This window comes from Musca domestica, unplaced genomic scaffold (genome assembly GCF_030504385.1).
Source record: "Musca domestica strain aabys unplaced genomic scaffold, Musca_domestica.polishedcontigs.V.1.1 37, whole genome shotgun sequence".
Lineage (NCBI taxonomy): Eukaryota > Metazoa > Arthropoda > Insecta > Diptera > Muscidae > Musca > Musca domestica.
This window is the reverse complement of record NW_026712321.1, coordinates 8,557,959-8,584,379: the sequence shown is the minus strand read 5'-3', so window position 1 is coordinate 8,584,379 and position 26,421 is coordinate 8,557,959. Positions and strand designations below refer to the sequence as shown.

At 36.5% G+C, this 26,421-nt stretch overlaps 1 protein-coding gene across 2 annotated transcripts in view; it reads left to right on the top strand.

Moving 5' to 3' along the window:
* Positions 1 to 26,421, top strand: part of LOC101892488 (putative polypeptide N-acetylgalactosaminyltransferase 9) — a 290,344-nt gene that overhangs the window by 237,598 nt on the left and 26,325 nt on the right. For both annotated transcript variants that reach the window (XM_059126100.1, XM_059126099.1), the window contains exons 8-10: positions 13,859 to 14,077; positions 18,820 to 18,962; positions 26,151 to 26,241. In XM_059126100.1, the coding sequence (XP_058982083.1) occupies positions 13,859 to 14,077; positions 18,820 to 18,962; positions 26,151 to 26,241 (453 nt within the window). The remainder of the gene's footprint in view (positions 1 to 13,858; positions 14,078 to 18,819; positions 18,963 to 26,150; positions 26,242 to 26,421) is intronic.

Genomic DNA, 26,421 nt, shown 5'->3' with positions numbered 1-26,421 from the left:
TGAGGAGAAAATGACTAAAGGAAAGGGTCACAAGTGGCAGGAATTTTGAAAGGAGTTTGCGTTTGGAGAAATGACTGGCAAATTCCATGCTTGGCATTATTAGTTTTCCTCCGCAACATTTCCTTTCATTTCTGACCAGCTGTTTCTCCCATATTTAATTTATAATTTTAATTGGATTTTATGAAGCATATTTTTAGGCTTAATCATGACTAATTACAACTGATAGAATTAATTTGCTCTCCTGTTTTCGGAGCTCTTTTTTCACAAAATTTTTAATCAAATTACAAAACGACCAACTGGGTTTTTGCTTGAAATTCCTATGAAATATTTGATATTAAGTGTTTGGGTAAATATTTAATAATAATTTTCTACGAACCGACTTAAATGGATTTTTCCCAACTCGAAATGCTTTAATAGATGTCTTAATGATGATGTTTGCTAAAAACTGGAAATTCTGCTCAAATGTTAATGGGAAAATCTACATAATTGCCAGAAAGCAAATACAAAAAGGCTCTTCTTGTTTTTGCTGGCTGGCTTGCTTGCAATTAATTAGAAATTTGGCAAATATTCCATTTGCCTGCTTTACCTTGGCTGGCTATGGATGTACGTCAATTAAATTACCATTAATCATAGGAAATGGTAAACCAACGTTTTTCCTCTCTGTGTGTGTGTGTGTGTCTGTATTATCCTAAATATACATATAACAAAAACTGGGGAGAGAGAGAGAAAAAAACGGAGGAATAAAGGAAATGATGAAATGAAAGTAAAGCAGAGGGGAAAAGGAAATATTTGGTTAATTTTCAAAAGACCTTTTTCGAAGGAATGAATGCGGTTTCAGTGATGTTTTAATGTGGTTTGAAAATTATCCACAAAAGCAAGGAAAATTGGATGGATATGAGGAAATTAAGTTGATTTGAAGGGAAGTGAATTGTGAAAAGTGGGTAATTTTTATTGGTATTACTTATCATGTAAATATTTTGAAATTCAATTATCTCGAAGGACCAATTTACTCTTTTCTTTAATAAAGGAATGTATACTAGATTAGCAAAGAAGAAAAATTGGTCACTTGATGGTTCTAATTCAGTATTAATGCCATAAGTAAGGAAGAGAGTCCTACCAAGAAAATCTTCTTGAAAGGCATTATATTTTACCATTAAAAATATCAACACGAGACTTACTTTAATTATTGCCACCTTGAGATAAATTGCTACTTTTTTCCGGCAGCTGCTATGTCATTGATGAGAAACACCGTCTATATTTGAGCTAAACAATTTATTTTTTTAATTCCCCCATTTACTTTCTATTCCGTTATCATTTAGGATATTCGGATTCTAACGAACATCGCACAATTTAAAGAAGAAATTTTTCTTTATTTCAAAATGGTTAATATTCTATGTTGAAAAGTCAACCCATTATTTTTTATCAGTCAATGTAGAGAAAAAAAATATAGAAGATTTTAGCACCATCAATACCTCGGTACAACTACTTTATCGCTTATTTCGCAGCAACAGTAATCTACATGCCAATTTAAAAAATCCCTATTCTACGACCCCCATAAATGTACTACTCATGTCGCATTGAAAATATTAGTAATACCTGCAGACAAATTTACAAAAATGTAAACACAGATGGCGTTCTCTTATAAAGGTCTATTTGGTAGCGTAAATAATATTATTGAATATAAAGAGACCACAAATTATAGAAGACTTTAGCTCTATCTATACGTCGATTCAAACACTTTATAACGTCCTGAATGCAAAATTTCGTTTCGATTTTATACATAAAATCCTCGTTCTAAAACCCCCATAAATGTACTACTCATCCCGTATCGAAAATATTAGCAACATTTGTAGGTAATTTTACGAAAATTTAAACACAGATGGCGTTCTCTTGAAAAGGTACATTTACATTTTTGACAAATGTGGTAGCTTAAAGAATATTTACATAATTGCCAATATTTACAAGATTGTTGTCAGATTTTGAGATTTTTACTGGCCATTAGTTGTCGTTATTTTTGTGAAGTTTAAAAAGCGATCAAGAGCTTTTGAATTTTTTTTTCTTCAAAACTAATCCCGCATCCAAACAAACACTGTTCAAGTCTTAATAAGATGTAGAAAATCTCAAGTGCAGATGGCGTTCATTTCAAATATAACTTATTCGATAAATTTAATATATTAAAATGATTGAGAAATTCTGTTTCGTAGATATGTTGGTTTGCCATTTAATGCCATCTAGTCTTGTCATTTTTACGAAAACTTTTGCGTAAAGTGATTATTGGAGAGTCATTTAAGTTCTGTTTCAGAGCCTGCATAAATGATATATCATTAAAATGTCTAATAGCATACCCAATAATAAATAATAAACTTTGTATAAAAATGTAACAGAATCCAGCAATAGATGGCGCTCTCTTCAAAATCTTATTTTCTGGAGAAGTTTGGTCATGTAAATTTGACAACGGTTTCCACAAGAGAACCCAAAACCCAGATGGCTGTTTGAATTGGAAAAGTTTAGTCATTGAAATTTGAAATGAATTTCCGCTTAACTGATACATAATCTGTCCCCAAGCCTAAGAGAACCCTTCAGTTTTGTAATTTTTACATATATACCAAAAATTTTTAATTTTTTTTTTTTTTTTTTAATTTTATTGAATGAAAGCAAGAAATATAGGAAATAGCATCAAATTTTAGAATAAGTTTAGATTTGTTCGAATTGGTCAACTTTGGCGCGAATTATGGCCTTCAAATGGCCAATGAAACCGTCACACGCTGCCTGAATGTTGCTCTGCGGTATTTTGGCCCATTCCCGGCGATACGCTTGCTTGAGGTGATCGACACTTTTTTATTTTTAAGTGCCAACCTTCCTTTCAAAAATACTCCAGACACAATAGTCCAGCGGATTGGTATCCGGAGATTTTGGTGACCAGCCATTGTGTGCTGGAAATGAAGCGAGAAACCTCATTTTGTAACCATTTTTGAGTGGCGCGTGCTGAGTGCATTGGTGCTGAGTCCTGTTGGAATGTCCAAAGTGTGCGGCCAAAATGTTTGCGTGTCCAAGGCTTTAATACACCCTCCAGATTATTTTCGCGATAATATTCGGCATTTATTCTGCTCCCACGGTCGATTAATATGAGCGGAGAGCGACCATGTTATGGTGACCCACACCGTCACCATGGCCGGCGTTTGAGTTCTGGTGGCCAACCGAAGGTGCACATTTTCAGCTGACCTCTTTGGCAAGTAAACACGATCATTTTGTTTGTTTACAAACTGCTGGACAACGAATGTTTTCTCATCGGAGAAAACCAAATGCGGCAGTTCACCACTTTCGGCCACCCAAAGCAATTCTTTAACTCTTTTGAATCTATTTTCTTTCTGTTGCGGTGCAAGTTCTTGCACTTTTTGGAATTTCAATGGCCTTACCCTGAGCTCATTTTTCAATATTTGCTGAATGGAATGGCGATATGTTCAGCTCACGAGCCATTTTTCGGCCATTGCAACGCGGGTTTCGATCAAGTCGCTTCTTTACTTTTCGAACCATTTCTGCCGATATTGCTATTTTGTTGCTTCCGTCCACTTCCTTGACGTTGGGCTACGCTACCAGTATCACGATAACGAGCGATGGTACGAGACACAAAGGATTTATTCACATTTAAGTGCTGGAGTGCTCTAACGATAGCCACTTGTGGTTGTCCAGCCAAATGTGAAGAAATCACACTATCACGCTTGAATTCCATCACGAATAACTTTTTTTTTCTGGAAAATTCTCACCAAAATGCTTTTGTACGCTTGTAAACAATATAATGAGCTATCACTGGAATAATTTTAACAGCTATCGGACGAGTGGCTAGGAAATGTCAGCAGTCTGAAACTGGTTGTAATTTTTTAATCTCATCCTGTATACCCTCTCTAGCCATATGGCTGGGTATAAAAATTTGGAGCAATTCTCCTAGTAAACCATTTTTTAATTTTTCTTAAGATTTTACTTATTTACTGATAATTTCCATATAGAATTATTTCCATTTTTTTCTTTTCCATTTTCGCATTATAATACCTTAACATTTGCTTAATTAAATTAAATCCCTTAACAATTTTCCCTTTGCAAATGCCTTTAAACCTTTTTACAAAATCACCAATTAAATGCCTCAATTATTTACGCAGCTTACTCTTGATGGCTTTTCGGGATTTGTATTCTCTCTTTCTCTCTCTCTCTCTCACTCTCTCTCTCTCTCTCTGACTTCATGCATGTCTAATATGGCAGACTTGTGGAAAATTCTAATGGCCTAGAAATTCGATTTTTTGTTTATTATAATAATCCAATTTTCCACTTGTTTAGTTAGGATTTTGTTATAATTCCCATTTAATGCCTGAAAGTATGCTACACATTTGCCGTAAGCTGGCTGTCGTGTGAGTTTGTTCTCTGCCATTCCAATTAAAAAAGTTGGAAGAAAACAAAAAACGAACGGAGAAAAAAAAAACAAAATATTATTAAGTTGTTATTTGAGAATTTATCTGATGTTATGCCAAACGAATATTCGTTCTACTCTGATCCGATGGCAACAAGGATTCTAAGAATATTTCCTGATGACTACTTGTTTAAGTAGGAATGTGTTGAGGTATGTGTGTGTGAGCGTGTGATTGAGTCTGTGTTTTGTTCTGCCATTTCTAATTTTGACAGTGTTTTTTGTTCAAGTTTTCGGCAAGTTTTGCGTGGCAAGCAAAACTTTCCCAAATTGTGTCTGCGTTCACATTTCGACAAATGTCTCCAAAGTCTTTGACTTCGCAAGCATTCGCTGTCTGACTGCCTGCCTGCCTGCCTACCAGACTGCCATGATATCTGTAAATTTATGTATTTCGGATAAATATTTTGTTAACAGAGTTAACATAAATTTTCTCCTTCTTCTTCTTATATCTTTCGTTTCGAAATAGAAACGGAAACATGACAGTTATAATATAGCGAAGGAGTGTGGCCAACAACAGCAACAATGGCAAAGGCGAAATGTGTGGGTGGTTCGGTGTGACAATCAGTGGGTGGACATGTTTCCTAAGTAGAAAACTCCGAGAGAAGGATGTTGTTATGGAGGCTGGCTGGCATAAACAAAGTTTTGTTATAAATGACTCTCTCTCCCTCTCTGTCACTCTCTCTCACTCAGTGTGTGTACATGTCTCTGCCACAAGTGGGTGTTGTGGGTGTGCATGTGTTGAAAATGTCAATGAACTGCTACTGCTGAGATTATATCGCCGTCTACATTGTTTTTGTCTCACAAAAAAAAAAAACAAAATAGTTGGAAGGGTAATAGTTCTACCCTTAACTAAACAAATTAATAAAACATTAGCAGAGCTTTGAATATTATTAATGTTTTAAGGGATTTTTTGTCGTGGAGTGGAATGGTTGACAGAAAAAAGGCAATTGAAGTGCAGCAATTTCGAATTTCCATGGAAGTCGATAATGGATGGGGAATAAATTGATAATGGAATAGGAAATTACATACTCACAAACTACTATCGAGATAATTAGATAGTAACGCTAATAATGTTCTTTTGAAAAATAATACATTTGTTGTTTGAAATTGCTTTGGGCGCATAAGGGATTTCAAATGTCAACATAATTCGGGGTGAAAGGTCACGTCTATAACAAATTAATACATGGTGAAAGGTTACGTATAGAACAGTGATTTTGGGGTGGATTTTTCTGACCAGCACCTTCCACGTTTTACCTGCTAAAATGTTTGGAAATTGTGGCGGTTACCTTCAAAATACCCAAAATCTGGAGGTACCATTACATACCAATTAGTGGACTTGTAGTAAAGATTTTTTGCATTAAGAGAATATACTTTTCTAGAACCTCAAATGTCGAGTTCCAGATAATTTGGTGGGTAATTATGGCAGGAACTTTTAAAATACAGAAAATCGGGGAGATTGTGGCAGAAACCTTTAAAACACCGAAAATCCGAAGGTACCCTTATATGGGGGCTATACCAATGCGTTGGAGATGTTGCAAATATATTTTGCAGCGTGAGAACAGACCTTTTGGGGATCCCAAATGTAACGTTTCAGCTAATTTTGCTGGAAATTGTGGAAGAAACCTTCAAAATATCCAAAATAGGGAGGTACCCTTATATGAGGGCTATACCAATTAATGGACCTGTAGCAAATAATTTTTGCAAGGAGAGAACAGACCAAGTGTCAGCGAATTTGGTTGGAAATTGTGGCAGAAACCTTTAAAACACCGAAAATCCGAAGGTACCCTTATATGGGGGCTATACCAATGCGTTGGAGATGTTGCAAATATATTTTGCAGCGTGAGAACAGACCTTTTGGGGATCCCAAATGTAACGTTTCAGCTAATTTTGCTGGAAATTGTGGAAGAAACCTTCAAAATATCCAAAATAGGGAGGTACCCTTATATGAGGGCTATACCAATTAATGCACCTGTAGCAAATAATTTTTGCAAGGAGAGAACAGACCAAGTGTCAGCGAATTTGGTTGGAAATTGTGGCAGGAACCATCAAAATACCGAAAATCTGTATATATACCCTTGTATGGTGGCTATACCAATTAGTGAACATGATTCGAACCTTTTTTGCAAATAGAGAACAGACTCTTCAAGAACGCCAAATGTCAAGTTTCAGCTAATTTTGTTGGAAATTGTGGCAGTAACCATTAAAATACCGAAAATCGGTAGATATCCTTATATGGCAGCTATACCAATTAGTGAACCTAAAGCAAATATTTTTCGCAAGGAGAGAACCGATCTACCAAGAACCCCAAATATCAAGTTTCAGCTAATTTTGTTGGAAATTGTGGCAGAAACCTTCAAAATATCGAAAATCGAAAGGTACCCTTATATGGGGCCTATACCAATGTGGTGAACATGTAGCAAATATTTTCTGCAGCGAGAGAACAGACCTTTTGGGGATCCTAGGTGTAACGTTTCAACTTTTTTGGTTGGAATTTGTGAGAAAACCATCAAAATACTGAAAATTCGAAAGTACCCTTATATGGGGGCTATACCAATGTTGTGGACATGTAGCAAATATTTTTCGCAAGGAGAGAACAGACCTTCCAGAAACCCTAAATGTAAAGTTTCAGCTAATTTCGTTGGGAATTTTGACAGGAAACTTCAAAATATCGAAAATCGCGAGGTAATCTTATATGAGGGCTATACCAATTAGTGGACCTGTAGCAAATAATTTTTGCAAGGAGAGAACATACCTTTCAAGAACCCCAAATATCAAGTTTAAGCTAATTTAATTGGAAATTGTGGGAGAAACATTCAGAACACCGAAAATCGGGAGGTACCCTTAAATGGGGGCTAGATCAATTAATGGATCTGTAGATAATATTTTTTTGCCAGGAGAGAACAGATATTTAAAGAACCCCAAGTGTTAAGTTTCAGCTAATTTCGTTGGCAATTGTGACAGAAACCTTAAAAATATCGAAAATCGGGAGGTACCCTTATATGAGGGCTATACCAATTAGTGGAGGTATTGCAAATATTTTTTTACAGCGAGAGAACAGACCTTTTGGGGATCCCAAATGTAACATTTCAGCTAATTTTGCTGGAAATTGTGGCAGAGACCCTCAAAATATCGAAAATCGCGAGGTACCGTTATATGAGGGCTATACCTAAACGTTGACCAATAAATCCGATTTTCAAAACTAATCAGCCTGTAATTAATATAAAACTTTGTGCCAAATGTTAAAGCTGTATATCGCCTTATAATCGCATTCTGATCAGGAATGTATATACTTTTTGGGGTCTTGAACGAATATTTCGAATATAACCTCCATTGTATGGTGAATATTTGAGAAGTTCATGGTATATCGATTTGTCTCTTATGGAGATATAGGAAAATTTTGGCCATTGCAACCTTTTATCTTTTTTTAGAAGAAAAATAATGATGCATGCAGTTTGCGAAAATCTATACAAATGTCAATTTTTATGGCAATCATGAGTTTTCCAAATATTGACTCCCTTTGGAACCAGAACGAGAGAATTTGGGACTTAGTCGTGGATACATATTTTTTAAGTTTTTTGTAGAGGGGATACCGATAGGGGGCACCATTTTCATACTTAATCTTAAATTTTCAAAAATATTTGGTTTTGCAAAATTTGAAGAAAATCGGCCACTGAGTTCATATTTTATGTAAATTTTGAACTCCTGCTGTGGAGATTCGAAAAGGATTGGGTCAATATTGTAACCTTAATGTAATAGAAATGATAAAATTCCTGTACTACCCTTTTCCTGTACTACCCTTTTCTAAGACTGTTTTTGTAGCGGTACCATAAGAATAGTTGGTCGATATTGTTGAATCGCCTAAAAGTATGCTATAACATTATAACATCACTTTACATATAACACTAGCATGATGTGTAAATAGCCTTAATGGCTACTGACGTTATACATCCCTTCTTGGGATGAAATCCCATTCAGAAAATTTGGAGTCGATTAATGATGTGATGTCGTCCGTCAGTCTGTCTGGATTACTGATGTGCCCAATAACTCTCCGTCCATTTTTTCTGGCACCATCATAAAAATTTTTGACATTTTCAAAAATTCTTATGTTTTACATAAAACTCAGGGAGTACCCTATTCAAATTCATAAGTCTCTAGAAGTCCTTCTTTAGGGTTTTAAAGACCATCTATTTATAGGACACTCCCAAAATAGTATTTTGTGCCTAGAATACCTCCAATAATTTTTCCAAAACGGCCCAGAAGTTCCTTGAAAGTACCTATTTTGATGGGATTTCTAATCATAGAAGACTAATAGGGCTTTCGAACATGGGATGCCTCTTTAGGGTCCTTCATCAATGGATGTCCACTCAAAGTTGTACTAATTATTAAACATCGCAAAATTAAAATTTTCCAGTCGAAGATATCATATTTTAGAGGTTTATTGGTATTGCAAATCTAAAAGACCTTTTTATATCAAAGACCTCCAAAAGAACAAAAAATTCTTGGGGTTAGCCAAATTTGTATGGCTTTTGACCTACCATTTCGCCAGATTTAATTCTGGTCATTTACAGTAATTTCTCCCATCACTTTCGCAAATTCCAAATACTCAGTAATGGCCCAAAAATAAAATCTTTCTTTTTTGGAATAAAAAAATTCTGGGGAGTGTCTAAAAGTATGCTTTAAAAATCCTACAGATAATTGTGGAAAATGTCGCTTGACATATGACTCTAATATCAGGTCTAATCTAACCTTTAGGAGATACACAAATAAATAATTTGATATATCAGTGGTCATATTGATCCGAACATTTCCTTACTAAGTCTTATACGTGTGTGTGTTGTGGTGTTATTTTATTGTTTTTAGTTCTAAATTAAAAAAAAAATATTTTCATAATCGAAAGAGAAACAATAAATAACGGAAATATAGCACCCACTCATACACAAATAAATTTCTCAACATTTTTTAACACATAAACAAAGAACGACTCAAAATGGATTCAGGCTAGAAATTTTGCATCAATTCATTCTCAGCAACAGAACAGAAGCATCCTCTGGAAAGACAAACAAGGTATGCCAGCCACAAAAGCATCCAAAACCAAATGCTTTACACTCCAAAAGGCATCCTCAACGCCAAAAAAAAGAAAAAAACAAAACAAGGATAATAGTGAAGAATACTAAAAAAATGCCTTACACACACAGTAACAATATTTTCCAGTTAGTTGGGCATTTTAAGTCAACCAACTAAACGTCTATCCATCTTTTGGGGTCCTCTCTTTTTTGTAATAACCATTTGTTGTTGTCATTGTTGTTGTTGCTGTTGGAGCACATACATCTGCTAATGAAATACCTTGAATGTTGTATGCCCTCCATCCAGATGAATGCCAGTTAGTGAATGTGTTTTTGAATACTTCTTGCCTTATCCTTGTTTTTCAAAAAAATAATGCTTAGAGGAGAGTTGTGGGGATAATAGGGGTGGCAGGATTTTAATAGAAATGTATAGATAGGGAGGTTGGAGTTCAGAAATGAGGGATGGATAATGGTTATATAAAGAGTGGATAAACGGGATAATGATAATTCCAGGTGTGGATAAACTGGATAACAAATATACAAGGCGTGAATAAGCTGGATAACAATTATCTAGGGCGCGGATAAGCTGGATTGTGATTATATAAGGCGTGGATAAACTGGATAATAAATATACAAGGCGGGGATAAGCTAGGCTAATGATTACACAAGGTGCAGACAAGCAGGATAATGATAACACAAGGTGCGGATAAAATGGATAGTGGTTATCTAAAGTAGGGATCAAATGGATAATGATTTTACATAGCGTGGACAGTCTGGATAATGACTATACAAAGCGTGGATAAGCTGGATAATGATTATATAAGATGCTGGATAATTATTATACAGGACGTGGATAGACTATAAAATGTTTATACAAGGCGTGGATAAGTTGGATAACGATTATACAAGGGTTGGATAAGTTGGATGATGAATATACAAGGTGTGGATAAGCAGTATAATAATTATTAAAGGCGTAGATAAGCTGGATAACGATTATATAAGGCGTGGATAAACTGGATAACAAATATACAAGGCTTAGATAAGCTGGATAATGTTTATACAAGGTTTGGATAATCTGGATAATGATTACTTAATGAAATACATGTCGTGGATAAACTGGATAATGATTGTAGAAGTAGTGGATGAGATAGATAGTTTCAATACAATTTGTGGATAAACTGCTGGATAAGGTGGATAATAATTAAAAAAGTTGTAGACAAGCTGGATAATTATAAAACAAGACAAGGCGTGGATAAACTGAACAATCATTATACAAGCCGTGGATAAGCAGGATAGTGAATATACCAGACGTGGATAAGTTGGATAATGATTATTTAGGGCATCGATACTCTGGATAATGATTATTTCAGGCGTGGATAACTTGGACAATGATTATTAAAGCCATGGATAAGTTGGATAATGATTATATATGGCATGGATAATCTGGATAATGATTATACAAGATGAGGATAAGCTGGTTAATGATTGTAGTGGAGTGTAGGAGTGGACAGAAAATATAATGATAATACAAGGGATGGATAAGGCTATACAAGGCACGGATAATCTGGATAATGGTAATAGAAGGCGTGGATAAGCTGGATAATGGCTATACATGGCATGGATAAGCTGGATAATAATTATTAAAGGAGTAGATAAGTTGGATAATGATTTACAAAGCGTGGATAAACTGGATAATGGCTATACAAGGCATGGATAAGCTGGATAATAATTATTAAAGGAGTGGATAGGCTGGATAATGATTATGTAAGCCGTGGATAAAAGTTTAGGCAAGCAAGGATACATCGGATAATTCACTTTAATGCTTGGATAAGGTGAATAAGAAAACTAAATGTCATGGATAAGCCGGAATATGCATAGGAAAAGCCAATTCATCTTTGGATAATCTGGATGATATATTTCAAAGGTGTGGATAATAAATCCGATTATACATTTCAAGGAAAAGGAAACATCAGATAATGTATTTTATATGTTTCGATAATCTGGATAATTTTTATGGGCGTGGATAATATGGATAATGCATTTCACAGGCATCGATGGCCTGGGTAATAAATTCAAGCGCGTGGATAATCTGGATAACGTATTTCTAAGACGTGGATAACTCACGCAATTTATTTCAAAGGTGTGGATAATTCAGAATATATATTTCAAAGGTCCGAATAACCCGCTTTACATATTTCAAAGGCGTGGATAAACCGAAAAATGTATTTGAAAAGCGCAGATAACCCATACAGAACCCATAAACCGAATTATATATTTTCAAGGCGTGGATAACCTGGATAATTAATTTCAAAGGCGTGTATAACCTAGGTAATGTATTTTAAAGGTGTGGATAACCCGGATAATGCATTTCAAAGACGTGGATAACCTAGATAATGTATATGCAAGGTGTGGATGACCTGAATATAACCTGAATAAGCTGGACAATGTATTTCAAAGGCGAGGATAACCTGGATAATGTCTTTCAATGACGTGGATAACCTGGACAATGTGTTTCCAAGGCGTGGATAACTCGGATAATATATTTGCAAGGCGTGGATAACCCAGATAATATATTTGCAAAGCGTGGATAAACCGGATAATATATTCGCAAAGCGTGGATAGCCCGGATAATACATTTGCAAGGCGTGGATAACCCGTATAACATATTTGCAAGGCGTGGATAACCTGGATTACGTATTTCAAAGGCGTGGATTACCTGGATAATGTATTTCAAAGGCGTGGATAACCCGGATAATGCTTTTCAAAGTCGTGGATAACCTGGATAATTAATTTCAAAGCCGTGGATAATCTGGATAATACATTTCAAAGTCATGGATAATCTAGATAACGTATTTAAAAGACGTGGATAACCCGGATAATACATTTGAAAGGCGTGGATAAACCGGATAATATATTTGCAAGGCGTGGATAAACCGGATAATATATTTGCAAGGCGTGGATAACCTGGATTACGTATTTCAAAGGCGTGGATTACCTGGATAATGTATTTCAAAGGCGTGGATAATATGTTTGCATGGCGTGGATAACCTGGATAATGTATTTCAAAGGCGCGGATAACCTAGATATTATATTTTTAAGGCGTGAATAACCCGGATAATGTATTTCAAAGGCGTGGATAACCCGGATAATTATTTTCAAGGCGTGAATAACCCTGATAATATATTTTCAAGGCGTGGATAACTTGGATAATATATTTTCAAGGCATGGATAACCCGGATAATTTATTTTCAAGGCGTAGATAACCCAGATATTTTTTTTTCAAGGCGTGGATAACCCGGACAATTTATTTGCAAGGTGTGGATAACACGGATAATATATTTGCAAGGCGTGGAAAAACCGTATAATTTATTTTCAAGGCATGGATAACCCGGATAATTTTTTTGCAAGCTGTGGATAACCCGGATAATTTATTTTCAAGTCGTGGATAACCCGGATAATTTATTTTCAAGGCGTGGATAACCCGGATAATTTATTTTCAAGACGTGGATAACCCGGATATTAAATTTTCAAGGCGTCGATAACCCGGATAATTTATTTTCAGGTTGTGGATAAACCGAATAATACATTTGCAAGGTGTGGATAAACCGGAAAATTTATTTGCCAGGCGTGGATAACCCGGATAATTTATTTTCAACTCGTGGATGACGCGGATATAATCTGAATAAGTTGAATACTATATTCTCATGGATAGAATATAATTGACATTTTCTCGTATTCCACCCTAATACCCACCTATACCTTACTTTAACGAACCATTCACTCTTACCACTACATTCCCATTTTTTGGGGGTTTTTCCCCAAATATCCTTGTGTAGTCATGCATAGCCCTGTTATTCTTGCCTGGATACATTGCAACACAATGTGTCTCTCAGTAAATTTAGCAATGTTACTTTTAGTCCTTGTTCATTTCCATTTCAAATGGTTGCCTCGTTTTCAGTTTTGTTTTGCAAGCATTTGTGGTGAAGAATGGAAATCATAGGCCAGTCAAATGGGTGGAGAAATGAAAAAAGAACCCCGAAAACTCAAGAGACTGAAATAAATGGTGGCGAAAATGAAAAATAGTGGCAAGAAAATTAACACACACACAGGAATACACACATATACACATATGTCTTCGGCCAGCCATTAGGCATTTGTGGAAACAATTTGCCTTGGCGTTTTCGCAAAATGCCAGGAATGGTATGGCTTGTTTTTTGTGTTTTTCTTTTGCATTCCTTTCTTTTCGAATTCGTAGAATGATACCTCACGTTCCGTTATAATTGATTAACTTTCATGTTATTGTTTTAACACATTTTTTTGGTATTTATTTTCATTGCAGAACTCCGCCGAACCGGTGTATTCCCCCACCATGGCTGGTGGCCTGTTTTCCATAGACCGGAAATTCTTTGAATTGCTGGGTACCTATGATCCAGATTTTGATATTTGGGGTGGTGAAAATCTGGAGCTGTCCTTCAAGACATGGATGTGTGGTGGCACTTTGGAAATTGTGCCCTGTTCACATGTGGGCCACATCTTCCGCAAGAGGTCGCCCTATAAGGTAAGTGTGGAGAAGGGAGAATTATTTTGATTTGGTTTTTAGGAAAATTAGCAACTTTCTTCAGTTATCCTTTTTTTAATTTTTTTCTTTTAAAATTACGCCTAGCGGACTTACTAGTTCCCTTTGAAAATTTTTTGTCCCCTACAAAACCCATTCCCATTCAGTAACCTCTCCCCAGCATTGGTATCATGATAATTGGTTACTAGCTCAACATTATTTTCCTTTGATTCCTCTTGTGGCATATGGGAAGTGGTTTACTTCCACACTGGGATCTCAACTAGTCTAACGCATTTGAAAAAAAAAAAACGCCAACAAACTCAGCTCCACTACGCACTTACAACAAAAATTTTCGAAAATTTAAACTTCACCCCCATAGCTTGGCATGTGAACTCGTATTTTGTCATGTCCAACTCTCACTCAGTCACCCAGGAGACCAGAGAAAATTACCAGCACCGCAATGTAAACAATGTATGCCAGGCAGAAAAAAAACCCAATTCCAAACCCAAACGCCGCAACTGCTCGGCTCGGCGAGGCTGTGTGCTGGGCTGGACACTTTGAAAAGCAATGAAACGTAACAAAATGTTGTTGTATTATAGAAGGCAAACATGCTGGCCAGACCGCCAGTAATGCTGGAGAAATGGGTTGTAGGGAAAAAAGAAGTACTGATTAAAAAATCCTAGCTGTCATGACCACCAGGCGACCAATCTCAGCAGGAGAGACGAGGATGAGGAAACTGGGGTGTGGTGGATATTATTTCTCTTATTTCTTGCCCTTGCAAGCAGGATGAGAAAATTAATGAGAACAAAATTCAAAATTAAAAGAATAAATTCGAAATTTTTAAATTTTTTATCCAAAATCTATATGATGTGGATAAGCTAGATAATGAACATCCAAGGCATGGCTAAGCCTGATAAAATATAACCAAGGCGTGGATAAACTAGATAATGTTTATCCACGGCATGGAAAAGCTAGATAATAAATATCCCAGGTGTAGATAAGCTAGATATTGAATATGCATTATCCGAGACGAGGATAAAATAATCTGGATAATATATTATAAAGACCTGGATAATCTGGATAATGCATTTTTGTTTGGATAATATATTTCAAATCTGGTTAATGTATTTTAAACGCCTGGATAACCTAAATTATCTGAATAATGTATTTCAAACACATGGATAACCTGGATAATGTTTTTCAAAGGCGCGGATAATCTGGATAAAGCAATTCAAGGGTGTGGATAATCTGGATAATGCATTTTAAGGGCGTGGATAACCTGGATAATCCATTTCAAGGGTGTTGATAACCTGGGTAATGCATTTCAAAGTTATGGATAACCTAGATAATGTATTTCCAAAGCCGTGGATAATGCTTTTACATGGCGTGGATAACCTGGATAATACATTTCATAGGCGTGGATAATGTGGATAACGCATTTCCCAGGCGTGAATAACCAGAATATTGCATTTCAAAGTCGTGGATAACCTGGATAATTAATTTCAAAGCCGTGGATAATCTGGAAAATGCATTTCAAGGGAGCGAATAATCTGGATAATTAATTTCAAAACCGTGGATAATCTGGATAATACATTTATGGGGCGTGGATAACCTGGATAATGCATTTCAAAGGCGTGGATAACCAGGATAATGCATTTCAAAGTTGTGGATAACCTGGATAATTCATTTCAAAGACGTGGATAATCTGGATAATGCATTTCAAGGGTGTGAATAATCTGGATAATGCATTTTTGAGGCGTGAATAACCTGGATAAAGCATTTCATAGGCGTGGATAATGTGGATAACGCATTTCCCAGGCGTGGATAACCAGGATAATGCATTTCAAAGCCGTGGATAATCTGGATAATGCATTTCAAGGGTGTGCATAATCTGGATAATGCATTTTAGGAGCGTGGATAACCTTTATAATGCATTTCCAAAGGCGTGGATAACCTGGATAATGCATTTCAAAGGCTTGGATAACCTGGATAATGTATTTCCAAAAGTATGAATAATCTGGACGTATTAAAAAGGCGTGGATGACGCATTTCCTATGGTTGGATAATATGGATAACGTATTTAAAAGGCGTGGATAACCTGGATAATGCATTTCAAAGGCGTGGATAGCCTGAATAATGTATTTTAGAAGGTGTGGATAATCTGGATAACGCATTTCCTATGCTAGGATAATATGGATAACGTATTTAAAAGACGTGGATAACCTGGATAATGCATTTCAAAGGCTTGGATAACCTGGATAATGTATTTTCAAAGGTGTGGATAATGTGGATAACGCATTTCCTATGCTTGGATAATATGGATAACGCATTTCAAAGGCGTGGATAACCTGGATAATGTATTTTCAAAGGTGTGGATAATCTGGATAACGCATTTCCTGGCGTGGATAATCTGGATAACGTATTTCCTGTGCTTGGATAATATGGATAACGTATTTAAAAGACGTGGATAACCTGGATAATGCATTTCAAAGGCTTGGATAACCTGGATAATGTATTTTCAAAGGTGTGGATAATGTGGATAACGCATTTCCTATGCTTGGATAATACGGATAACGCATTTCAAAGGCGTGGATAACCTGGATAATGTATTTTCAAAGGTGTGGATAATCTGGATAACGCATTTCCTGGCGTGGATAACCTGGATAATGTATTTTCAAAGGTGTGGATAATCTGGATAACGCATTTCCTGGCGTGGATAATCTGGATAACGTATTTCCTGTGCTTGGATAATATGGATAACGTATTTAAAAGGCGTGGATAATCCGGATAATGCATTTCAAGGCGTGGATAATCTGGATAACGTATTTCCTATTCTTAGATAATATGGATAACGTATTTAAAAGGCGTGGATAATCCGGATAATGCATTTCAAGGCGTGGATAACCTGAATAACGTATTTCAAAGTCTTGGATAATCTGGATAATGCGGATAATCTGGATAACACATTTCCTAGGCGTGGATAATATGGATAAGGTATTTTAAATGCGTGGATAACCTGGATAAGGTATTTTAAATGCGTGGATAACCTGGATAACCTATTTCCTAAGCGTGAATAATGTGGATAATATTTTTGATAGGCGTGAATAACCTGGATAATAATTTTGATAGGCGTAGATAATACGGATAATGCATTTCTTAGGCGTGGATAACCTTGATCATGATTTTGATAGGCGTGGATAATATGGATAATGCATTTTAAAGTCGTGGATAATCTGGATAATCCATTTCAAGGGTGTTGATAACCCGGATAATGTCTTTCCAAAGTGTGTATAACTTGGATAATATATTTTAAAGGCGTGGATAATCAGGATAATGTGGGGCGGATAACATGTAGAAAAAAAACAAATGTTTAAAGTTTCATGAGCTTTAACAAATTATTTTGAAAAATCCTTCTAAAATCCCCCAAAAAGTGGCACACCTCCCCAACACCACCGTTCATTTCAAATTTCGTTTTAAAAATTAAAATAAATTTAAAACTCCCCCAGTTGTCCAACATTTATTCACTTCATTGTTTATTGAGAACATAAAACACTTTCCACACTGGCCGCAGAGGAGCTCAGCCTGTCCTCAACGAAGAATATTAAATTTGGTGGCCGGAGTCTATGTTGGTAACAAAGAAAAACAACCGAGATATAACATCACCACCAAAAAAAAAACCAGAGCATGCTTAAGCTACATTGGAAAAACAAATGTGGTAACACTGAGGACCACCATAATTAGTGACTCAATTAAAACAGCCACAGCAGAGCAAAAACTCTCCCCATGTGTGAATGTGTGTGTGAGAGTGTCTCAGTATGTGTGTTCATGTGTTTGCGGTTTAAAAACATATTTTTTCGCATTTAATTTCCCTGGTTTGACAATGTTAAGAAGATTTGATGGAAATCGGAGAGCAGTGAAGGAGAGAGAGAGGGAAAGGGGTTGGGGGAAGTAAGCACACAAAACTTCAACCACAACAAATGAAAACAAAAGAAATATTTCTACATTCAAATGTTTATGTATGAGTGGATACTTTGGCATGTAATTGGGTTAATTTCCCATGTTGGCATCGCCGCCACCACCACCAGCAGCTCAGCACCACTACAAATGTACTTGGAAATGCATATTTGCTTGCCATCGTGCATTCAAGCATTCAAACAAAAGGCAAGCATGTTAAACACAAAACAAACTGAGGTCCTCAACAGATCTCACTCAACCAAATGCACACGGACACACACACACACACACACACATGTTAACATTGAGAAATGCCATGCTTCACTCCTTGATGATGGCATCCCCAGCGGATACTCGACTGGGTGTGCTTATTGCCATTAGTTCCGTGGTACTCAGCTGCATGCATGTGAGATTCTTATTGCATTGTATTTTGCATGGAGGAGAGGTGTGTGTGTGTGAGAGAGTGCACAAGAGGGGGCGGGATAATATTGTTAGCATAAAACAGTTATGTTTGGGGTTTTATTCTTATGTTCTCTGTGTTTTTTATGAACACACATCCTTTTCGCATATCTCCCAGGAATTTATTTAATATTTTTGTCAGGGCATTGTTTCCTCTTCTCTTCTCTTCTCTTTGGTTTGTTTGTTTTTGTTTCTCTTTCACGCTTTCGGTTTCAAGTTTTTTTTTTTTTATTATTGTTTTCACACCATTTTCCGGAATTCATTTGTTCTATTACTCTTGTCTCATTTCCCTCACTCACTCTCCCTCTCTCTTTCTCTTTGTCTCATTGCAGTGGCGTTCAGGCGTTAATGTACTCAAAAAGAATTCGGTGCGCTTGGCTGAAGTCTGGCTGGATGATTATGCAAAATATTATTATCAACGGATAGGCAATGACAAAGGTGATTATGGCGATGTCACGGCGAGAAAAGAATTACGGTAAGTTCCACTCATTTTTGTCATTGTTGTTGTCTTTGTTGTTTTTCTCTCCCTAAAGAGATTGTTGCGATTGTATCCATCCATTTTGCTATTATGAGACAGCAGAAAAAACAACGGAAAGTTTTTAAATTATAAGTTTTGTGCATTAAGAATGATTTGATTAAAAATGAAAATTTTGTTTTTCGAGAAGTTCATTTGTGAGATAAGAAGTGGCAATGAGGCCTTCTATGGAATTAGGGGTATAAAATATGTATGGTATGTGACTAAGATGGGAAATGGGGGTATGTTATTGAAAACACAAGTAGACTTTTAGGCGCTTTGATATGCGCCTTCAATAAAAAGTGAATTGTTTTAATTTTGTAGAACCTCCACGTTAGTATGGAGAGTATATTATGTTTCACATTCCGTGTGTAACTCATCGAAATATACATTTTAGACCCCACAAAGTATATGCAGGATGAGATCAAAATACTGCAACAAAGTCAAAAGCTATAATTTTTAATTTTTTATTTTTCAATTTTATTGGGTGAAAGCAAAAAATGTCGGAAATAGCATCAAATTTTAGTATAAGTTTAGATTTATTCGAATTGGTCACCTTTGGTACGAATTATGGCCTTCAAACGGCCAATGAAACCGTCACACGCTGCCCGAATGTTGCTCTGTGGTATTTTGGCCCATTCCCGGCGAAGCGCTTGCTTGAGGTGATCGACACTTTGGTATTTTTTAGTGCCAACCTTGATTTCCAAAATTCTCCAGACACAATAGTCCAACGGATTGGTATCCGCAGATTTTGGTGGCCATTGTTCGCTGGAAATGAAGCGAGGAACCTCATTTTGTAACCATTCTTGGGTGGCTCGTGCGATGGTGCTGAGTCCTGTTGGAAGGTCCACGGCCGGCGGCCAAAATGTTTCGGTGCCAAGGCGCTAATACACCCTCCAGAACATTTTCGCGATAATATCCGACATCTATTCTGAGGCGACGGTCGATTAATATGAGCGGAGAGCGACCATCGGCTGTTATGGCGGCCCACACCATCACCATGGCCGGCGCTTGAGTTCTGGTGGCCAACCGAAGATGCTCATTTTCAGCTGGCCTCTTTGGCAACTGAGCCCAATCATTTTGTTTGTTTACAAACTGCTGGACAACGAATGTTCTCTCACCGGAGAAAACCAAATTCAGCAATTCACCACTTTCGGCCAAGCGAAGCAACTCTTTAGCTCTTTTGATTCTATTTTCTGTCTATTGCGGTGTAAGTTTTTGCACTTTTTGGAATATCAATGGCTTTACCCCGAGCTCATTTTTTTGTTCAGCTCACGAGCCAATTTTTCGGCCACTGCGACGCGAGTTTCGATCAAGTCGCTTCTTTACTTTTCGAACCATCTATGCTGATGTTGCTGATGTTTTCTTCTGTCCACTTCCTTGACGTCGGGCTATGCTACCAGTATCAGTATCACGGTAACGAGCGATGATACAAGATTTATTCACATTTAAATGCTTGAGTGCTCTAAAATAACCACTTGTGGGTTTTGCAGCCAAATATAAAGAAATCACACTATCACGCTTGAATTCCATCACGAATAACTGTTTTTCTGGAAAATTCTCACCAAAATGCTTTTGTACGCTTGTAAACAATATAATGAGCTGTCACTGGAATAATTTCAACAGCTGTCGGACGAGTGGCTTAGAAATGACAGCAGCAGTTTTTTCATCTCACCTATTCTTGATCAGCAACGTCAGTCCGTCTATCTGTTTGTCCGTCCGTCTATGGAAATCACTCTAGCTTCCGAACGATGAAGTAGGTTGATAAAAATTTACTCAAATATATATTTTGTCTGCAGGACTTTTGGTATTGAAAATGGGCCATATACGTCCACGTTTTGGCATAGCCCCCATATAATGGTACCTCCCTATTTTCGGTATTTTGGTAATGTTAGCGACATTATTAACCGGAAATGTTTCAAATTTGGTATTTGAAGTTCGAAATAGATATTACATCCAATGACAGAAAATAGTCTGTGCAAGTCCACGCCTCTATATAGCCCCCATATAACGGAACCTACGATATTCGGTATTTTGATGATTTTACCGACATTTTTCACCGGAGATATTTCAAATTTATTGCTTAGAATTCCTAATGGCTACTACAGCCTCTGGCAAATATGCAGGGCCACGGCTTCGTATAGCGATTTTAGCGACATTATTCAAATTTAGTATTTGAAGTTCGTATTGGATATTGCAGCCTTTAGCCCTCATTTGACGGTATCTCCATCTATTCCGTATTTTGATATTTTTGTGGCATTATTCACAGGAATAATAACTCACGAAGGGTGTATTCGATTTGGTCCAAACTTGGTGCACCGTAATATTATTATCAAACTTAGATCGTGTTCGTAGATTGACAATGTCGCTCCACTAATTCTGGTACCTCCCCCACAAAAGCTCGATTTTTTCAGAAACATATTTTACTGCACTGAAAGAGAAAGGATAATCCGATCTTGCTCCAACTTTGCAAATTCAAATATTTGCATCGGTGCAAGGCTATGCACGAAAATGGACAATATCGATCAACTCCATCAAGTACCTCACCCACAAAGGGCCAAAATTTTGGATAATTAAACTCTTATCAAATGTGATGTAAGAGTCCGATTGTCTTAGAATTGCACACATCGGAATATTTTATTAACTCAAGGTCTGGCGCTAAAATGGGATAAATCGGTCCTCTCCTTCTGATACCTCCCCCACAAAAGGGTCAAAATTTTGAATATTCATTAAGCTCATAAAACGCGAAATTAAAGAGATTGGACCATTCCTTCTGGTACCTCCCCCACAAAGGGTCAAAGTTTTGAATAACCAAAACGATCATAAAATCTGAAATAAGCATCCGGCTCCTTTCATATTTGACACTTCCTATTATTTCTACTAACACAAGATCTATTGTGAAGATGGGTATATTGGTCCACTCCTTCTGGTATCTCCCCCTCAAAGGATCAACAGTCAATAGCGCTTATAAAACTCGAAATTAGCGTCCGCTTCTATTTAGGCTTGGCACATCTCAATATATTCACCAACACAAGATCTGTTATAAAGATGATAGAGATCGGACCATTTCTTCTGGTACCTCCCCCACAAGGGGTTCAAGAATTTGAAAAACGACACGCTCAAAGAAAGCGAAATGAGCGTCCCACACTCTTCAAATTTCACACATCCAAATATTTTTGCTAACGCAAGATCTGCTGTGAAGATAATATATCTGTCAACCCGTTCTGGTAGCTCACCCACAAAGGATCATAATTTTCAATACTTTTATCTGTCATAACTTGCGAAACAAGTCAGCGATTCTTTACAACTTGCTATATCTAAATATTCCCTCAGCCTGAAACCTGAGATTAATATGTAATTTATGATTTTGCATAAAATTGGATATAAATGTTCGATTTTCTTGTAATTTTGCCCATGCCAGTATTTTTATCTGTATTAGGTGAAGTTCGAAAATGAAATACTTCGGTCAACTATATCTGGTACTTCACGCACATTTTTACATTTCCTAAAAAATTTTATATTACTCATATGAAGTGGAGGAAGTAGTCGATATAGTCCAAAACTGCCCGTCGCTACTATTTATATCATATTTATTTAGGTCCTATACGAAATTGAGAATATTGGCCGATTCCTTCCTCCATAGAGGATCAACAATTTGAATAATCAGAACGGAAGTCAAAATATATTTAAATAAAAAAATTATTTTAAATTAATATAACATTTCAATTTCAAATGTTTTTCTTATGAAAATATAACCCTAAATTTTCTCTCGAACTTAGATTGCTTTTCTTTGAAATTTATTTTCAAACTGCATTGTTTGCATATTCTGTGGAATATGCATATGAAGTATCTCATAAATAACTTCATATAAATACTGTTGGACAAAAAGAAGAAAAAAATCCTGTGAAAACTAAATATGAAAGTCTACGTTCCGGCCAGGCCTCCACAAACTACTATAAATGTTGGAAATTCTAAAACACTAAAATAACAGAAAAGAAAACTATGGCAATTATAAAAATTTGTGTTATAAAATAAATATAAAGTCTAAAACATGCATACGAAGAGATTGTTCAGTGGAGGTACATTGGGGCATATATTGGGGTGTAATGAAGAAAATGTGTGAGACATTTTTTCAAAATTTTACAATTATAATCATATTTTTCATAAAATAGTACAAAAAGGCTAAGTTAGGTCACATACAGAGCTACTTTAGAATTTTTAGAGCATAATTTTAGGCGCTCTCAAAAATTTTTAATCTAATTTAAGGCCCAATTATGAATTATGTTAGAGTCATATGTAAGGTCACATATTATTTTCACATTTTATATTTTTATAGCATACTTCAAGGAGCTGCCTACAATTTTTATACCCAACACCACAAGGTGGTCAGGGTATTATGTCTTTGGGCAATTGTTTGTAGGAGGCAAAAGGAAACGAGATAGACCCATAGTTCCTTTTGATGATCTGCATAGAATCACTTTCTGAGTCGATTTATGCACGCCCATCTGTCCATGTATTTTTGTAAAGAATGTACTGGTTCCATTTATTGTCCGATCCATATGAAATTTTGCACAAATCATTTATTTGACCTAAGGAAGAACCCTATTGAAATTGGAGAAAATCGGTTAAAATTTAGATATAGCTCTCATATATAACTTCGTCCGATTTGCCTTTTATTGTCCATCAAATGTGTAATATAAGCCCAAACGGGATGACATTTGGCACTTACGACCAAATTGAGCCTTCAAACTAGCATGATAGAAATCGGTTGAGATATAGCTATAGCTCCCATATATATTGTTCATCAGATTTGTTATACAGGGTGGGATAAAAAAAACTGCAACCAACTTCAGAATTTTTTAAGCCACTCGTCCGACAGCTGTTAAAATTATTCCAGTGACAGCTCATTATATTGTTTACAAGCGTATAAAAGCATTTTGGTGAGAATTTTCCAGAAAAAAATTATTCGTGATGGAATTCAAGCGTGATAGTGTGATTTCTTTATATTTGGCTGGAAAACCACAAGTGGCTATCGTTAGAGCACTCCATCATTTAAATGTGAATAAATGTTTTGTTTCTCTAGCCATCGCTCGTTACCGTGATACGTAGCGTAGCTCGACGTCAAGGAAGTGGGCGGAAGAAAGCAGCAAAAATGGTTCGAAAAGTAAAAAAAGTGACTTGATCGAAACCCGCGTCGCAGTGGCCGAAACATTTCTCGTGAGCTGAACATATCGAAATATTCCATTCGGTAAATATTGAAAAATGAGCTCGGGGTAAGCCATTGATATTCCAAAAAGTGCAAGAACTTACACCGCGCAACAGAAAGAAAATAGACTCAAAAGAGCTAAAGCGTTGCTTCGCTTGGCCGAAAGTAGTGAACTGCCGAATTTGGTTTTCTTCGATGAGACAACATTCCTTGTCCAGCAGTTTGTAAACAAACAAAATGATCGTGTTTACTTGCCAAGGAGGTCAGCTGAAAATGTACACCTTCGGTTGGGCACCAGAACTCAAGCGCTGGCCATGGTGATGGTGTGGGCCGCCATAACAGCCGATGGTCGCCGTTGCATCAGAATAAATGCCGAATATTATCGCGAAAATATTCTGAAGAGTATATTAAAGCCTTTGGCACGCAAACATTTTGGCCGCAGACCTTCAGCATTCCAACAGGACTCAGCACCATCGCACTCAGCACGCGCCACACAAGAATGGTTACAAAATGAGGTTCCTCACTTCATTTCCAGCGCACAATGGCCACAAAAATCTCCGGATACCAAACCGTTGGACTATTGTGCCTGGAGTATTTGGAAAGCAAGGTTGGCACTAAAAAATACTAAAGTATCGATAACCTCAAGCAAGTGCTTCGCCGGGAATGGCCCAAAAAACCGCAGAGCAACATTTGGGCAGCGTGTGACGGTTTCTTTGGCCGTTTGAAGGCCATAATTCGTGCCAAAGGTGACAAATTCGAAAAAATCTAAATTTATCCTAAAAGTTGATGCTATTTCCGATATTTTTTTTTGTTTTCATTCAAAAAAATTTAAAAATTATGGCGTTTGACTTTGTTTCAGTTTCTTTTATCTCACCCTGTATTTGCCCACCTCAGCCGTTATATGCACTCTGTAACAACGATATTTCAGGAAATATATCAAATACAGCTCAGAAAAACCTTTCCCAAATTTTATCGAAATCGGTTAAAATTTTGATATAGCTCCCATATACATCTTCGTCCGATTTGCCTTACGACCAAATTGAGTGTAGGAACGTGCACGTCGAATTCGGTGAAAATCGGTTCAGATATACCTATAGCTCCCGTATATATTGTTCATCCGATTTGTTATTTTTGTCCTCGGCAGCCGTAATATGCACTCTGTAACAACAATATTTGGGGAAATATATCAAATGCAGCTCAGAAATGTCTTTGCTAAATTTTATCGGGATCGGTTGAGATTTCGACATAGCTCCCATATATATCTTCATCCGATTTACCTTTTATTGTGCTCCAAATAGGATGTAATATGGCAGTTACGACCGAATTGGGCCTAGAAGCTAGTGTGTCAAATTTGGTGAAAATCGGTTCAGATATAGCTATAGCTCCCGTATATATTGTGCATCCGATTTGTTATATTTACTCTCCACAGCCGTAAAATGCACTCCGTAACAACGATATTCGGGGAAATATATCAAATACAGCTCAGAAATATATTTTCCATATATTATCAAGATCGGTTCAGATTTGGTTGTATAGTAAACAAGGCTTTACATATGACTCCTAGATAATGTGGAATCGGACCTTTATTTATATATTTTATTTAAATTATAGCATTTCTTTCAGTTAAAAACTTATATAGAGCCCCTAAAAGTATGCTTCATAAATGCTTATTGCGAAGTTAAAATAACCACTTTACATTTTAGCCCTTATTTGAATAATCAAATGAATCGCTACATGTTCCCTTTCCATTACACCCCAATATCCCTCGTCTCCTTTGAACAACACAGCAATCTCCAAAACTAAAGCATACTTTTAGGTGTATACTAAAATGTATTGCATTTAATGTGAATGTGTGTGTCTACATTTTGCATTATCATCATAATTCTTATTGTAATTTCCGTCTCTCTCATATCTCTCTCCCTCTCTCTCCCTCTCTCTTCCAGCCAACGTTTGGGTTGCAAAAGTTTCAAATGGTATCTGGACAATGTCTATCCGGAACTCTTTATACCAGGTGAATCGGTAGCCTATGGCGAGGTAAGTATTATATGGTGTAAGAAACTAACCAAAAAAAAATTAAAAGCTAAAATTTGCTTTCTGCTAAACGTAAAAAAAACAACAAAAAAGCTAATACTAAAATGACCCCTCTCTCACTTAAAATGTCAAATTAACCCCCCTTCTGACCCCCCACTCAATGAAAAACTAACAAAAAATGAA